Source organism: Melopsittacus undulatus, chromosome 8 (genome assembly GCF_012275295.1).
Source record: "Melopsittacus undulatus isolate bMelUnd1 chromosome 8, bMelUnd1.mat.Z, whole genome shotgun sequence".
Classification (NCBI taxonomy): domain Eukaryota; kingdom Metazoa; phylum Chordata; class Aves; order Psittaciformes; family Psittaculidae; genus Melopsittacus; species Melopsittacus undulatus.
In genome coordinates, this window is record NC_047534.1 from 18,372,637 (window position 1) to 18,389,454 (window position 16,818).

At 39.7% G+C, this 16,818-nt stretch overlaps 1 protein-coding gene across 1 annotated transcript in view; it reads left to right on the forward strand.

The window, feature by feature from the left end:
• The window catches only part of CRAMP1 (cramped chromatin regulator homolog 1), a 43,347-nt gene that overhangs the window by 9,423 nt on the left and 17,106 nt on the right, over positions 1–16,818 (forward strand). The window contains exons 2-9 of the mRNA XM_005150655.2: positions 4,147–4,340; positions 5,864–6,017; positions 8,162–8,245; positions 9,821–9,869; positions 12,366–12,451; positions 13,218–13,341; positions 14,413–14,494; positions 14,967–16,223. Of these exons, the coding sequence (XP_005150712.1) occupies positions 4,147–4,340; positions 5,864–6,017; positions 8,162–8,245; positions 9,821–9,869; positions 12,366–12,451; positions 13,218–13,341; positions 14,413–14,494; positions 14,967–16,223 (2,030 nt within the window). The remainder of the gene's footprint in view (positions 1–4,146; positions 4,341–5,863; positions 6,018–8,161; positions 8,246–9,820; positions 9,870–12,365; positions 12,452–13,217; positions 13,342–14,412; positions 14,495–14,966; positions 16,224–16,818) is intronic.

The following is a 16,818-nucleotide window of genomic DNA, read 5'->3' on the forward strand; positions in this document are numbered from 1 at the left end:
TTACAAATATGATTAGACACACTGGTCAGATCTGTCTTTATCTCAACCCTTTGTGCCCCATGTTGGGCACCAAGAAGAACTGTCGTGGTTTGAGCCCAGCGGACAATCCAGAACCACACAGTCACTCACTCCCTCCCTTCCTCCCCCCATACCTGGAGAGATGGGAAGGAGAATCAAAGAATGTAACTCCCACGGGTTGAGATACCACTACTGCTACCACCAATAATAAGGGAAATAACAAGGGAAAACAATACAACCACTCATCACCTGCTGATGGATACCCAGCCCAACCTGAGCAGTGATCTAGCCCTTCTGGGTGACTGCCCCCATTTTATATACTGGGCATGACATGATGTGGTATGGATGTGGTAGACCCCTTTGTCTAGTTTGGGTCAGGTGTCCTGTGTCTGCTTCCTCCAGGATTCCCCTCCTCCCTGGCAGAGCACGAGACTCAGAAAGTCCTTGGTCAGAGTAAACATTACTGAGCAACAACTAAAAACATCAGTGTTATCAGCATTGTTCCCAGGCTGAAAGTCAAAAACACAGCACTGCACCAGCTACTAAGAAGGAGAAAAATGGCTGCTGCTGCTGAACCCAGGACACAGGGAAAGTTCAGGTTAGATACAAGGAAGAAGTTCTTCCCTGTGAGGGTGGTGAGGCACTGGAACAAGTTTCAAAAGAAATGGTAAATGCTCCATCCCTGGCAGTGTTCAAGGCCATGTTGGACAGAGCCTTGGGTAACATGGCCTAGTGTGAGGTGTCCTTGCCTATGGCAGGGTGGTTGGAATTAGATGGTCTTAAGGTCCTTTCCAACCCTAACTATTCTATGATTCTGTGTCCGTATTGGGATTTACTCTGGGGATTCCAGCTTCTATGGATGTGGAATCTGTCACATGACAGAACTGGCTGGCATGTAAAAGCTGCCGGTGGAAAGCTGAAAAGCAAACCCTAAGATGAGGTAGAGCCTGGAAGGAAGAACTTGTGGCTGTGGCCATGATCAGACACTGATATTGTCAGTGACACTATTATTTGATTCCATGCAGTGTTTGTCATCTTCACATCAGTTTTCTTTTAATTGCAGTCTTTAAATCCCTCTATATAAATTTTTGTGTTTGTGTTTTGCTTAGAAATACAAAGACAACAGCTTTTTCTACAGAAAACAGAGCTTGAGATGATGTCATGCCATTCAGAGATAGGTGAAGTTCTAATGGGGCGTACAGGCGTGTAGAGAAAATTGGATAAAGGGAATGAGTAAGTTTCTCTGAAACATTGTTGTTCTGAGCCATGGCTTTGTTGAGGGTTATAGTTCATATAGTTCATATATAGTTATAGCTGTAATTGTGTGGATGTCTAGTCTGGTGGATGGGTGGAGTGGCTGTCTTGTCCTTGTCACATCTGCAGCATTCTACTTATAGAAATGATTTTCCTTAGACCAAGCACCTATGTAGATGGTTAGAGCAAGGCCCCTTCCTCTCCCATGGAGCTCTACAGCTGTAATGGTCTGGCTGCCCTCTGTGGAGGACCCTGTTTTCTAATGCATTGCTGAAGTTTTAGTCTATTGTTGGAAACTAATGAGCATCCTCATCTGTCATTTGTGAGAGGATGAAAAATTGTTAGCTGTTCTGTGTGTTACAAAAATCCCATACAGTAAGATAGAAAGAATGAATTTGTGGGATGTGATTTAGTGACATATGACTACTTCAACCTGTCACCCTCAATTGGTTTATGATACCATGTTTTAGGGTATACTGCAGTCCGCTACCTTATGAAGATCCAGTGAACTCTAGGGTAGATTGTGGTAACCCGGTGAGAAACACTACCATGCTCAGTAGAAAGAAAGTTTATGTGAAGGACTGATAGAGCAAACTACTTAATTCCTGGAGGTATTAAATGGCATATAAGATCTCTGTGGAGGTGACAGTATATTGAAATTTTTAGATCTTCATCTACAGTACTCTAAACAATTATCTGGATAGGACATCTCTTTCATTGGGAGCTTGCTGCAGCAGGAGAATGTATATTGGGGTCAAGCACTTATGTGTTTGAATTCTCACTTCTCAACCAAAGACTTTAAATATTAATATTTGTATTTCTGTATCATGCACGCTGTGATATTCCAGTCCCACACTTGCCGAACAAAGAAGCAATTCTGTTTTTAAAGTTGTTGGGTTTCTCCTCAGCCATTTGTTGAAGTGCTCAGGGCTTGTGATGGTTTCCGTTTTAAGGATTTTTTTTTTTTTTACCTTCACAGTAATTGAAAGTTAAGCATTTTAATTCTGGCACTGTATCAATGGCTGATGAAAGCTTTAAGAAATAGGGAAGGTGTTTGAAAAGTTGGTTTTCTCCAAGATGTCCGATTCTTTCTCATGTTTTGCCTCACGTGCATCCCTGTGGTGACATTTTCTTCAAAAGGATCAAATAGTCATAGATCAAATAGTAATGTCATAGAAATGAAAGAAATGTTAACCTTAAAATTGTCACAATATCATATTTGTTGTTGGGTAAATATTTATTGGGTGCAGGAAAAAAATTTCTTTGCACACATCTTACTGGATTCCATGTTTAATTTCAAATAGTCTTCATCAGTTGAACAAGCAGATTTTTAGGATTAGGAGAAATATGGTTTTGTCATGCAAAGGAATTACTTTCAAATTGCTACTGAATAGTTACAGTTCAGATTTACATACCAGTCTTTCAAATCTCTAAAGCATAGTAAGCCTGTAACAGTTGATTCTTCTGATACTCTTTGTTTAAATAATACTAGGATTATGAAACTTGGATATTCTCGGTCTTGAATGAGATCTGTATGTATGCATAGATAGAAAACCACTGACTTTGTCAGGTAAACAAGCTGCTTTACAGAACTTGAAAGATTTTAAAAGATAACAACATTTTAAGCCTAAATGTGATAGAATTGTGACAGTCTGTAAAAATGGGAAACTAGTTGGGACCACTGTATTGTGCAAGCTGGATTTATAGGCAAATAATTGGCTGGCCTGAGTTTCTGTTTTCTGTTTTATAAAGGTCTGTAACTGGAATTAACATTCTGATAATCTTTTACAGTGTACACAACCATGATGTTTGTTTTCATTTCTGTTGTCAATAGATCACATGTTTAAGGTTAGTTGCTAATGTTTTTGCTGATCAAAATGTCTTTGAAAGACTAATAGCTTCAGAGGTAATTAAACACAAAAAATTAAAAAGACTTATTCTTCTGAATCAAGGTGAGAGAATGGAATCTTCCAGCAGTAGATGTAGCTCTCCCCTTCCTGCATTTTCTCCATCCCATTTTCTTCCATGTGCCCTACTTGCATAAACAGCAGATTCTCTCGGCTCTGTCAGACTTTATTCTCATTCCAGGATTTCCGATCTTTGGGATTTGTTTTTTTTCTGATCTCTGTTCCTTGGGGTGCTGCTGACAAAGGTATAATCAAGGTGACTCTTCTGTGCCATTTTTCAAAAGTGCTGCAACGATTTGGGGGAAAAGGAATTGAGAGTTTGGAGAAGCTCAAGGGAAGGAGGAGCTGGGGACAGCTCAAGGTATCCCTTTCTCTGGGATACCTTTAGGCATCCTAGATGAGATCAGTGTCTGAGGTGGTGCTCTTCACACTGAGGATCAGGCTCTTGAGATTGTTCATCCATTGTCATGTGAATGAACTTCAGTGGACTTGTTTCAGTCCTTTAGTTGCCACAGTGACTCTGGATGCAGTAGGATCAAGACCAAAGACAAGGATGTGAACTTCCATCTGTTTTCTCCTGGTCATTAGTTTGCTTTATTGTCACATGCATGTTCAGCATCACTCAGAAGTTCCCCTCAGCTGCAAAAGCGCAACTTTGAGCATACCAGTGTATAAGCATCAAAGTGTATGTTGTCTTTTAGAGGTTGCTTTGTTGTATTCCTGCTTGTCTGTCTTACATCTGCCTTCCCCTTTTTTTTAACTCTTTGTGATTGTATTTCTTTAGCACAAATCTTGTTATGCAAAAATTGTATTTCAGGTGAAATATCTTGAAATAAAACCTGGTACAGAAGGGAGTGATGAAGAAGGAGGAAATTCTGAGTTCCTCAAAATTCCGAGTTCTTCACTTGCCTCTCCCATGAGCTATCTTCTTGGTTTAGTATTCATTCTGGTCATGCATTTTTTGCAGCAGCAGATAATGGAGGGACTGCATCTGGTGGCACATCAGGAATTCCTCCCAGCAATCCTGCTGGGAATTCCAAGTCAGCAGCAAGGAGCCTGGGCTCCTCAGCTGGAGAGAAGGAAGAAGGAAAGAAGGTCAGGAGGCAGTGGGAATCATGGAGTACAGAGGACAAAAATACTTTCTTCGAGGGACTGTATGAGGTACAATAACACACTTACATGGCTTCATGTAGTATCTGAGTATTCCTAGAGAGGGTTGATGCATTTGAGAATTTCATGAGCAAAATATGTCTATACACACATGCGTTTGTACAGCTGGCTATAAACCAGCTGGTGATAAAAGCTCTTTTTGTGAAATATTTGTGTTTTATTCATAAATGTTTATAATAATTTCAGTTATTTTTCTGATACAGCTCAGTTTCAAATGAGGAATAAATACATAGCTCTCCCCATCCCAGCTTTCAAGAGCAACGCATTTATTCTGTAGTATTCTCAAACAAGAGAATATGTTCTGTTTTATTAAGAATGGTCAGCACTGTGCTTGGTCTTTGATCACAGAAGGGTTTGAACCACTTCAGTAGTAAGTCTGAGAGACAAGAAGTAGTTAAATCATATTTTATTTCATATGGCGTGTATGATCTATTCCTGGTTTAGGATTATTTTAAGAGCACTTTGTTATGAAAATACGTACTAAAGGGGAAAACAAAAGCAGTGCTGATGAGGGTTTTTTCTACATGTGTGATTCTTCTTACAAATACATTTTTTAGTAGTAGGCATGATTCGCATATATGTGTTGTGTGGAAAAACTGAACACTTTTAAATCACTGTTTTCTCTCTCTACCTCCTCTTGACTTGCAGTGATGTTCCTGGTAATCGTGATTTTTAAATCACTTCATCACTCAAAACTGACTAAGATGGATTTGGGACTCCATCCCAAAATTTGGTCTCCTATTCCCAATTATTTTGTGTTAGTATCTTTTAAAAGAGGTTCTCACGCTTCATATTTGAATCAATTCCAACCTCTTTTGAATGCGAAGAAATTTTGTGATAGCAGGAGGTCAGTGATACTATATATAAAATAAAATTTTCCTCTTTTGAACTCCAGTTATTTTACAGGAGTTAATTAATTTTAAAGGGGCACTTAAGTATCTTGGGTTTACCCTGAGAATAAACTTTGGACTGACCTACAGTGCAAAACTGTGTTTTCTGTTAGAAATTTTTATTTAAAAAAAAAAAGACTATTTTCCTCCATTATTTGAAACTCAAATTTTACATTTCTAATGACTGGAACATGAAATTTACTGTAAATAAAAGTTAAGCTGTTATATATGGCAGGCTTTTCATTCACCCTAGTTAGAAATGGGGGTAGGAGGGAAAAAGCAGAGGAAAGTAAAGAAATCTGAGGGAGAGAGCTGGGATTTTCAGTCCTGCTGCTCAGAACATTTCTGAGTAAAGTTGTTTGGGTTGTTGGTTTTTTTTTAAAGTTTGCTAACAACTTACAGTTTTTATTTTGAAACAGTGCAAGAAATTGGAAAATAATGCACTTTATATAAAATAAAGAATATCACTGTCATTCTTTTGCTGTTGAGTTTTGATACCCAAGATTTTGTTGATGACCTTGAAAATCTGATTTCCCATGAAGAACCCCCGAAGTCATTGTTTGTGTTATCTTAAGACAAGACACGAGTTTGGTTTTGAGTATTTGTATTTGTTTTATTATTTAGCATGGGAAGGACTTTGAGGCTATCCAGAACAACATTGCTCTGAAATACAAGAAGAAGGGCAAACCAGCAAGCATGGTGAAGAATAAGGAACAGGTCCGCCACTTCTACTACCGCACCTGGCACAAGATCTCCAAGTACATTGACTTTGATAATGGTGAGTATGCAGTAACATGGGCTTATCATAGAGCTCACAGCCTCGTGACGGTTAGAATCCTGCTTTTCGGTACCATCATGGAGAGCAGGAATGTTGGAGATCAGAAAATGAGTACTGAATAGGATGTCTGTGAACATGTTGTTCTCATGTTGTTTTCATCAGTGTGGCCATACTGAGCTTCATGGGCTTTGGAAAATGCGTTACAAAAACTGGTATTTGTATTGCTGCTTTTATATGAATACACCACAGCACAGTAAACACTGATCCTAGCATTAATACTGTGGACAAGCCAGGTTCAAGGGAATACAGATTTTTTCCCCCTCAGGAACCCACCTTTGAGGACAGCTGCCTAAATGTTAGGCATGACTTCATGGAGCAAATTGACTTCAGCCCTACTTTGCATTTCTTGAGGGACAGTAGAAATTAAAAAAATATAAATGTCTGATACAATTGTAAATGGTGAAATATTTGCTCACACTTTAAATAAGCCTTAAGTTGTATGATTAGATCAGTAGTTTAGGATTCCCACTGCCGTATTTCCCTCTTCTATTCTTCCCCAGGAAAACAAAATTTGGAAGTCATAAGTACTGCTAATGGTGTTTTATAACAGTAATACTAATGTATGATCACTGATAATGGATTTTTATCAAATTTGTCCTATTCAGTTACAGGCAGTGTGAAGTCAAGTCAGTTTGTGGGTAGCCGCATCTGAATAATGGGTTCAAGAAATTTATTTCAGAGTGAACAGATTTTACTGAGATCCAGTTCTTCTGATTTTTAAGATACAAAGAATGTCAGTTTTCTTGTTAGCTTGTTGACCAAGTAAAGGTCTTCAGGGCTTTTCTATACTTCTGATGCTATATTCCAAGTTGCATAAATCATGGCGGTTTCATGGTGATTGAATTTTCTGATGTTGATACAACTCTCTAACATCAGCCAAAGTTGGGGTAGCAAATTCATCTATGTGATTTGTGGCCAGAGTCTCTCCAGTTTAAAAGAACTCATTAATCAGAGATGGAGATGGCTTGAAAAAAGGTGAAGGAGTGGAAATATAATGTATGATACAGTCTCTTTAATGAAATGGTTTTGTCTGTTCCTGAGATATAGGTGGGCTAGGATCTAAAGGAGGACTTACACACATGAAACACCTGTCAGAACACAAATTTTGGTGTTCTTTTTTAAAGCAAGGCAGTATTTGAAGATGAAAGAAGCCCAGACCATTTTGTTTAAAACAAATGTTACAGCAAACACAGTATGGAAGAACTTAAAAAAAAAAGAATGTCATGAGGAAATTTAATCTGTTTTCTGGATAATGTGAAGTTCTATATCTATACCTGCAAGGTCTGAGATGTCATTGGCTGAAGGAATTTAAGAATTAGTACAAGAACTTGGCTAGCCTTAGTATTAGTAGTCATACGTGCACCTGGATTTTGAGATTAAATGAGTCTGCAATTCAGATAACTGAGTTCTTGATGAACAGATAGGGATGACTGTTCTAACCTGTTTGTAAACCACAAGACTGTTTTTTCATGCTGTCATAGACATTTAGATCTATTAGCAATAATAATGTCCACATCATTTGTGTTGGTGACAAAGGCGGAAAAAACCTTGTAAGGTTGAATGAAATGTGTTCAACTCTTCATATAAAAACTTAGAATCTAGAACTTGCATTATATCTCTATAGTGAACTCGTGCACAGAAACATTTTTTGTCTTCTGGAAAATTCACACCTGCTTCTTAATTTTCATAGAAGAAATAATTCTGTATGCATTTTAGTGGGGGCATCTGGGCATCTCCTTTAAAAATCATAAACAGTTAAGTGATGCCAGAGTTACCTTTATTATGAATTAGCTTTATCTTGCATATTGAATCATTGCATATTTGTTTGAATCCTAGCAGCTTTTTTTTCCCTGTAATCTAAAAAATGTTGTATTTCCCAGACATTTAAGTCACCAAAAGGAAATCGGTGAACTTGTCTCATTATGGTGTTTCTTGAAACAGAACTCAGTCTGATCTTCCATGAGATGTTTGTCTCATTGAAAATACAAATAATCTCATTTTCAGTGTTGAAATGGGTATCTGCAGTGTAGCTGTGTATGGGTATCTGCAGTCTGCATCTCACTTCCACCTTTTCTGCTTTCCAGTGTTTTCTCAAGGGCTGAAAAAATCCTCATTGGAGCTTTATGGCTTAATCTGCTATGGGGAACTGAGGAAAAAGATTGGGGGATGTGAGTATGAATGACTTAAAATTGTCATTATATGGTAGAATTGGAAGTAGCTACCCTTGAAGCTGACAGTGTCTAATAGAGTTATTTAGAGTTTGTGGTCATTGTATTCTATTGCTGTGATTTGTTGTATGTTTTCGTTAAATGTATTTGTATTTTTAAAGACCTTCTTAGTCTGTTGAATTAGTCTCCTTTTTCTTTAAAAGATTTCTTTAGCTTTTGCTATCTGTGGAATACAGTGCATGTAATACCCTCAGATGACAGGTAAAAATGTGTGCAGCTCAGGTTCTCTCTTAGTCTTGAAAACAAAGCAATTAAATGTGTAAATGATCTCAGAACTTGGTGGCAGATAAAAAAGCAAAGCAAATGTTAGAAATCACTGGAAAAGGATTTACAGAAGCAAAGGATTTACAGAAAGCAAATGAAATGTTAGAAAGTAGTAGGAGAAAAGGAAAGAATGGAAGGCGTCTTTTATCATAGAATGTTTTGGGTTGGAAGGGACCTTAAAGCTCATCCAGTTCCAACCCCCTGCCGTGGGCAGGAACATTTTCTACTAGACCACGATGCTCCAAGCCCCATCCAGCCTGGTCTTGAACACTGCCAGGTGTGGGGCAGCCACAGCTTCTCTGGGCACCCTGTGCCAGCGCCTCAGCACCCTCACAGGGAAGAGCTTTTGCCTGAGAGCTCATCTCAGTCTCCCCTCTGTCAGGTTAAAGCCATTCCCCCTTGTCCTGTCCCTACAGGCCCTTGTCCAAAGCCCCTCTCCAGGTTTCTTGTAGCCTCTTTAGGCACTGGAGCTGCTCTGAGGTCCCCCCTTAAGGAGCCTTCTCTTTCCCAGGCTGAACAAGCCCAGGTCTCTCAGCCTGACTCCAGAGCAGAGATGCAGCTGATAGAAGTGGTTTGTTTCCCTCTCCTGCTTCTCCTCTTCCCTCTTCGTCTTGTGATATTCACCTAATTCCATCTTCCCAGAAATTGAGATAACCTACATAGAGCTGCCTAGACACACAAGTGTATTGTGAATACTTTCAGCATTGCTAGAGGGAGGTTAATTGTTTGGTAAGCAGATTTGGGCCTGACTATAATAGGAACTATAAATCAAGTTTCCATTATGCCCATTTAAAAATGTAAAAGTGTAAAAGAATTACACGTGGTTTTTATTATTTTAATTCACTTTTCTTTGTTACATTCAACACTGAGGGTTTGATTCTCTTTCAGTACACTGTGCTGCCTTAGCAACAGAGATGGAGCAGGAAGATGAGGAAGCTTCTCTTTTTGATATTGCAGTGTCAGATTAATGTCCAGCAACTCAAGATGACTGTATTATGTAATAAGCTTTATTAATGCCCAGCACCCAAGCTAGGGTTATTTAATCCATTAGTAAAATGTAATTTTTGTGGCAAGGATCATGTAAAGCTTGAGCATTAAGAAAACAGAAACTTTTTAGCATGTATGTGTTAAGTGTATTTATGCACATTAATCCTATATGAGCATAAAATATAATAGCTTGAAAACTGATTTGAGCACTAAAAAGGCCATGCTTGTATCACTTCAAATCCTAATTCACTGTGTTGTCTCAAGGTATGGATGACAAGAATGCGGTAAAACTCAATGAGCTCATTCAAGCTGGGTAAGTAAGGACTTATTCCTGAAACTCTTAAACTGGGTTGTTCAGCTGCTTGACTGTTGAGTTGGTCATCCAGAGTCTAGGAGGCATTTCTTATTTTACAGCTGCAGTTTGACCTTTTCCATTCTATGTTTTGTATGCTGTTTTTATTCTTTACCATGTGATTACTCTTCCCTAAGAATATTCTCTTCAAGAAATAATTATGGTATCGCAGGGTTCAATCTTGGCAGTGTACTTTGGGAATATGGAAGGGGCTAGAAGCTGATGTACTATCATAACTTGTATGAAATCTCTTTGAAAGCATACTGTTTGAAGTGGTTTGACCATTAGTCAGGCATCACTCAGCAGGCATTGGTTTGTCCTAAGTGTGTCTTAAAAAGCAATTTGAAAATAATACTATTTTCTGTCTTCTACACACCCTTTTCTACTTCTAGCATTTGTGCTTTCATGCTGTTTCATTGTAGCAGACACATTATTGGTGAAGTTTATTGTCAACAGGAGAAGGACTTTGCCCACTCAGCGGTTGCTGATGTTTTGCCTTTACCTTATATAAAATGGAGAGTTGCTGTTACGCCTTTCTGTTGTTCAGAAACTGAGTTTCCAAATGAGTTCCATACAGTTTATTAACCTTTCCTCTCCTGGGAGATGCACTTTGTGCAGTGTGCTGCTGTGGTATACACTTTGTGCATTGTGCATACATAATCATAATTGGGTATGATTATTTATGAAATCACTTGTTTGTTTTTCTGTTAGTTTTGAATTAGAAGAGAAATTGCCATTTGGCTTGGGTTTTGTACATTAAAGACAGTCCTAGCAGTAAGACTTTCCATATAAAGAAATTATTCTTAAAGCAAATTACCTCTTTAAATTGGAGTTACCACTTAAAATGGGCTCAGGATGACCCTTTTCCCCCATGTCCTGAGCATCTCTGGAGTTCATATATGAGCAGTCGTTGTTCTCTGTGTTGTACTAGAGAGCCTTTCTAATACTGTGTCATCCAAATAGATTAAACCATAATTAATGAGGCTGATGACTTTTAGCTAGCTGTAGCATCAGTCTAGCACTTGCCATGATTAAGGCCTTACTTCTAATCAATTGTTAATGAGGACTAATGAGTTCCGTGAAGTGTGTGTGTTTATTCTAAAGCCAGTCTTGTAACAAATCATTTTGAAAGCAGTTGTCTTTGCATATGAAAATATTAATGCTCATCTTCTAACCAAGAATGACAGTGTATGTAATATTAACATTCTTGGGCAGTTCGAAACTCTTGCATAAGCTTTTTGTCTTCCAGGTGGGAGACACTTCTCTGCTTCCCTTTTTCTCTTGCATCTTTACCCCAATTGGTGGGTAAACCTTGTCAGTCCAAGAGGAGCAAACTCTGCAGGGAGGCAGTTTACATCTTTGTTACTACCTGGGTGTCTACACCCTCTGAATTAATCTCGTAGCACAAGGAGGGCAGCCTCACATCTCATACAAGCAAACATGTCACATATATCCCACTAGGTTGAACTTTCCACTTTGCTCAGTGATGTTACGGTTCTATGATCACCCTCTCTGTAAGCAGTTCTTTTTTCAATACCTAGCGCATTTTTCAAGTGTGGTCATCTCACTCTTAGGTCTGGGTTCACTTCTGCTGCCCTTCTGTGAATTTTCCTGTTAGCAGTATAGACAGGTGCTCTTTTTGCCTGATGTTGTCTTCCTTACAGCACAGGAAAAAAAATAAGATCCTGCTGTAGGATTATCTCCCATAATTTCTTTCATTTTACTTGCAAGGACTTGTGTTCGATCCTGTTGATTCTATGCTGATTCTTATTGCTTGAAGTATTAGGTAGTAAATACAGCCATCAGTGACTTTGGTCTCAGTGTCAACCTTCTAAGCCTCTCAAAAGAAGACAGGGCTCAGTGAGTAAAGAAATCAAATAGTTCCACTGTGCAAACCCAAAAAATGTCCTCTTGCTTTTAAGAGTCTTTTATAGCTAATTATGTGGTATTGAAGCTAAAAGACAGTGAAATCGTACTGTAGAAGTTACTTTGTTCAGATTCCAGCACCAGCTCTTAGACCTAATTTTTGCAGCGGATGTGGTGTTAGTATTTCGGAGTGGAAAACTCTTAATAAACTTTAGACTTTTTCTTATAATAAGGAGTATAGAGTATAAAGAGAAGACTAAAGCAAACCCACTTGTCTTTTAGGAGGAAGCTGTCTCTAAGAGTACTGTTGAACTGAAGTAACATAATTCTTCTGGTCTGCTTTCTAAATAGCAGGCCTGAGCAGGCAGCCCTGTGTTTCTTGAAAGTCTGGAAGAGGAGGGTCACAAGAGTAGCATTTCTAGAATTAAAAGGAAGGTGATAGAAAAGATTGAATGCTCTTGTGAATCTGTACTGCAACTTTGTTTGGTTATTCATATAGGTGTGATAATATTTGGCTCTGTGCCCATCATGTTTGTATTCACAAACTTTCGTTAACAGTGCTTGTAAGTACTTCTCTTTCAATATATTCAGGGCTACAACTGTTCGTTACAAAGGCAGAAACCTTCGTATCAAAGCTCCAATGTGCAGGGCTTTGAAGAAACTCTGTGATCCAGATGGTGAGTAAGAGATGCTGGGACATAAAAAGGTTTTAATAGATGAGCAGAAGAAAATGAGAGAGAGTAGGGCTGTTCTAATGTGTCCAGCACTGGCAGGGGGGATTTGAGCTATTTCCCATTTGTGTTAGGAATATGTCTCTCTTGTACTACTTAGCCTGTTTGCTTGTATAATCGCAATAACTTTAGGACCCACCCAGCTCTGTAGTCTCAGAGTATGTCACTAGCTAAAGTGAAAAGGAAGTATTTACATCAGATGAGATTACTACTGGTCTGTCAGTTGTGCTTTTGCTATATGTAAAGTTTAGTCCCCTCTGCCAGTGAATAAGCAGTAGTATGTTTTTTAGCATGGAGCATTTTTTACTTTTTTTTTTACCTTCTCCAGTTCAATTATATGTGATTTTTTTTAAATTATTTTGTCCTTCCTTTCCCCCAGTAGCCAGAATCAGTGCAGTTTTAAATTCTGAGACAGTGCACTTGTTCAAAGTTCCAGTCACCTGATTTTCACACTGCTTGTTCAACTGGAAGCTCCAGTACCAGTGTATTGCAGTGGTACTGGAGTCCCCTGCAGTGTCCAGGGAAAAAAAAAATCATACTGGAACAGGAGGCAGTCTAAGGAAGCAGGCTCCACTGGTGGATCTGAGCTGCCTTGGTTGTCTGGAGGTGATGCTAATATCTGTGATGCTTTTTTTAACATGTAACTGAGTGTCGTGTTCTGAGTGTGTTGTCCTCGCTCAGACCCATGTTGTTTGTGCTTCATCTCCGTCAGGTGTTAGTGATGAAGAGGACCAGAAGCCAGTACGTCTGCCCCTCAAGGTCCCTGTGGAGTTGCAGCCACGAAATAATCATGCGTGGGCACGAGTACAGAGTCTTGCCCAGAATCCACGGCTTAGGTAATGAGGAACTGATGGTGGTGCTCAGAATAGGGAAACATATGAGCAGCATTCTAGCTTCTTCCTCTCTCTTCAGGGTTCTCTTTGCCAATGGGGCAGTTCAACTTTGAGAATGCAGTTTGCCTAAATGTAGTTGTCCTGAAGGATTTGTGCAACCAGAATACACAATTGTTATAAACAGACTTGCAAATCGTATCGCCATTGTTCTTTATATCTTCTGAGTACTTAAGAGTTGGAGATGAATTTACTTTGTGTTACTTACGCTCAGTTGTCAGAACAGAGTGCAAGTGAACTGGAGAAAAGCAGCACTAATTCTGCTAAAATTTGTATTGAATGTCCCATGAGACAAAGACACAGGCAAGTAAAATGGTAGAGGTGCCTATACCAAAACTCGGTGGTTCAGTTGAGACTAGCAGAAAGGAAAGTATTTGTAGCATAATCTCTACCCTGCAAAATGTAGTTGATGCTGTTGTCATTGATGACTGCTCATCTTGTACTTACATCTTGTCCAAAACTCAGAGCAGAAAACATGAGGCCTCTGTAATTATTGATTGAGGACTTCAGTGTAAAGAGCAAAGATTGCACAGAGAGGAGAATGGAAGTTGTTAGCATTAGCTTTATTCTGTAAATTGCTTTGAGAGCAAATATTAAACATTTGGGGCATTTTGGTGCCTCTTTTTCTCTTTTTTTTCTATACTCCCATGTGGTAGCTTTTTGCCTTGCTTGCACCTCTGCAGTTCAGCTAAATCTCACCATCTTTTCCTATCTCTTCCATCTGGAGAAACTAGCATCTTGAATCATGACAATCAGATTTATCTGATAGGCTTTTAGATCTTTCTCAGTTGTGAGTTACTCAGATTTTAAAGTTGTGGGATAAAATGTTTTCTTTTTTGTTGTTTTCTTTTTTTTCTTTGATTTTTTTGTGGAGTTTGGAAGCAGTGAGTGTGTTCTCCGGGCTTGTATTCCAGAATGTCAGGTTTTTTCCTGACTTCCCATTCTAGCATCAAGGCTCTGGTTTGAACTTCGGCTGACATTTTTTCTGTTCCCTTGCTTTGTTAATCTTGCATGCAGGATGATTGTGGAGTTACATCGGAAGGTGTCCAGCCTTATTGAGTTCCTGAAGCAGAAGTGGGCTCTCCATGAAGTGCGTATTGTATCCTTTCTCTGATTTTTAATCGTGAGATTGGAAGAGGTACCAGTGTAGCACTTCGAACTTAGAACGCTATCAAATGTGTCAGACTGAGGTTACTGCACAGGAGGGGAATCTGTTTTGCTGTGCAGTGACACTGGGGTTTTCTGCTTGGTTCTGTTTGGGCTCAATAGTGGGATAGGTGGGGTTTTTTGTTGGTTTTTTTTTTTTTTTTTTTTAATTACAGTGGTGTGTGAAGTAATTTTGTCTGGAACAGAGATTTAGTTTGTGCCTCTCAACAAGTCTTTGTTTTAGTCTTTGTCACCACAAAAGGACTCAATTTTTGATCAGAGTCTTGATAGCTATGCTGAATAGAGAACCTGTCACTGAGCAGCTACTATTTTTTTTCCTCCTTTTTTAACTTGCTAAATAGGTGCCCAGATGTTTGTTTGGAGGGGGCAGGTGATTGTTCTATTCTTTGACACGTCTCTTTTAGCGTAAAACACTAGAAGAACGGCAGCTTCAAGACTCCAGAGACTCAGAAACAAGGGGCAGCTTTTCAGAAGAGAAAGTGATGCTCCATCTCTTTCCAGGAGAGAATTGTACACTCACTCCGCTGCCTGGGGTAGCCAGAGTGGTCCACTCCAAGGCTTTCTGCACAGTGCATTGGCAGGAAACTGGCAAATGCAAACAAAACACGAAAGACTCTCACTTACTCCCCCCTGCACAAATCCTAGGCATACAAAGTGGTCAGGGAACAGCAAGGGGACAGCTAAAATACCCACGGGGAACAGAAGGTAAGGGTGTTGGAAGGGCAGAGAGCTCTACAGAGTCAAGCAGAACCTCTCAGCCCGTAGCTGAACTTTCTGCAAGCACTGAAGATGGTGCCCCAGAGCCTGGCCTGGTGGAAGAAACAACCTCAAATCTTGGCATCACTAATTCCCTCCAAAAAATGCCTTCTGGACTTCAAGATCCAGGAGGGAACCACAAAAAGCTGAGCTCAGTGGCCTGTGTGGAGGGCATGGAGTCCCTGGCGAATGAACAAACAACTATAATACCATCGTGCAGCACAGCTTGTGCTTGCAGTAAGATTCCTGATGTGGAGGAACTCTCTCTGCTTGATCCATTCCCACGATACATGAAGTCCTGTCAGGACCTGATTGTCCCAGAGAAATGTTCTTGCACAGACAAACTGCATGGGAAAGACTCTACTGCAGCAGCTGGTGATACTGGGGCTTTTCCAGGTGGGAGGACCACAGAGATATCTGACTCCTGTTCACAGTTACCGAGAGGTGGTGTGGCTTCACCCAGTAGTGGCCCATACAGGTATGAAACTCAAGGTAGCCACAACCAGGGCCAACAACTTGATGCTTGTACCAAGGATATAACAGATACAGTCATGGAGGATTCTCAAGACAAGCTGGGATCCTCATTTCCACCTCCACCTCAGGGACAATCTAGTACAAAGTCTCTCAAGGATGATCCAAGCCGGCTCTCTCAACAGGTTAGAGAAGAAGGATGGAGTCTAAGAACTTCTGAGAGCCTTACACTGGCTGAAATCTACCTCATGATGGGCAAACCGAACAAATTGCAGCTGGAATATGACTGGTTGGCTGTCTTGGAGCCAGAAACCCAGGATGCCAGGGAGCAAACATCTGAATCAAGTGCTGCTCCTGCATGTCCCACCTTTCACAAGCAGAGACTCCTGAACTGCCTTTTAAAACTCATCTCTACTGAAGTCAATCCCAAACCAGTAAGTAACACTCATTCATGCACCAGTTGCTAAACTCTTAATTTACCTGGGGAACAGTTGCCCAGTCATGTTTTCATGGTAAGTCAGTGATCAGTCATGTCAAGATCTTTGAAGATTCCTTTTTTTTTTTAAAAATAAACTAACACAAAGAAACCCAAACTAAAACAAACAACCCAACCAGACCACAGCCCACTTACTACAGAGTGGACTTCTGCTCAATATGCTGCATTTGCTTTTTACATAACCTTTTAGTTTCTGGTTTCTTCTGAATCTCAGTGGTATTACAATGAACATTTGGTGTGACTCCTGAAAAGATCAGTCATGAGGTAGGGGCTTTCTATTCTCTCTCAGGTTCATAGAGCCACAGAATAGCCCAAAATGGAAGGAACCTTTGAAGATAATCTGGTCCAAGATTTTGTGGGAAATGAATCCTAGATGACAGAGGGGCCTTGACGAGATTAATATCCCACGTGAAAACTGCAGCTCTTAATTTTCACTGTTTATGTAGTTTAGGTTACACTGAGTGTGTAAAAAGAATTTATTTCTTTGGGCTAGCATAGCAACTATAACTATGCCTGCTACAGCAGCTTTTGTA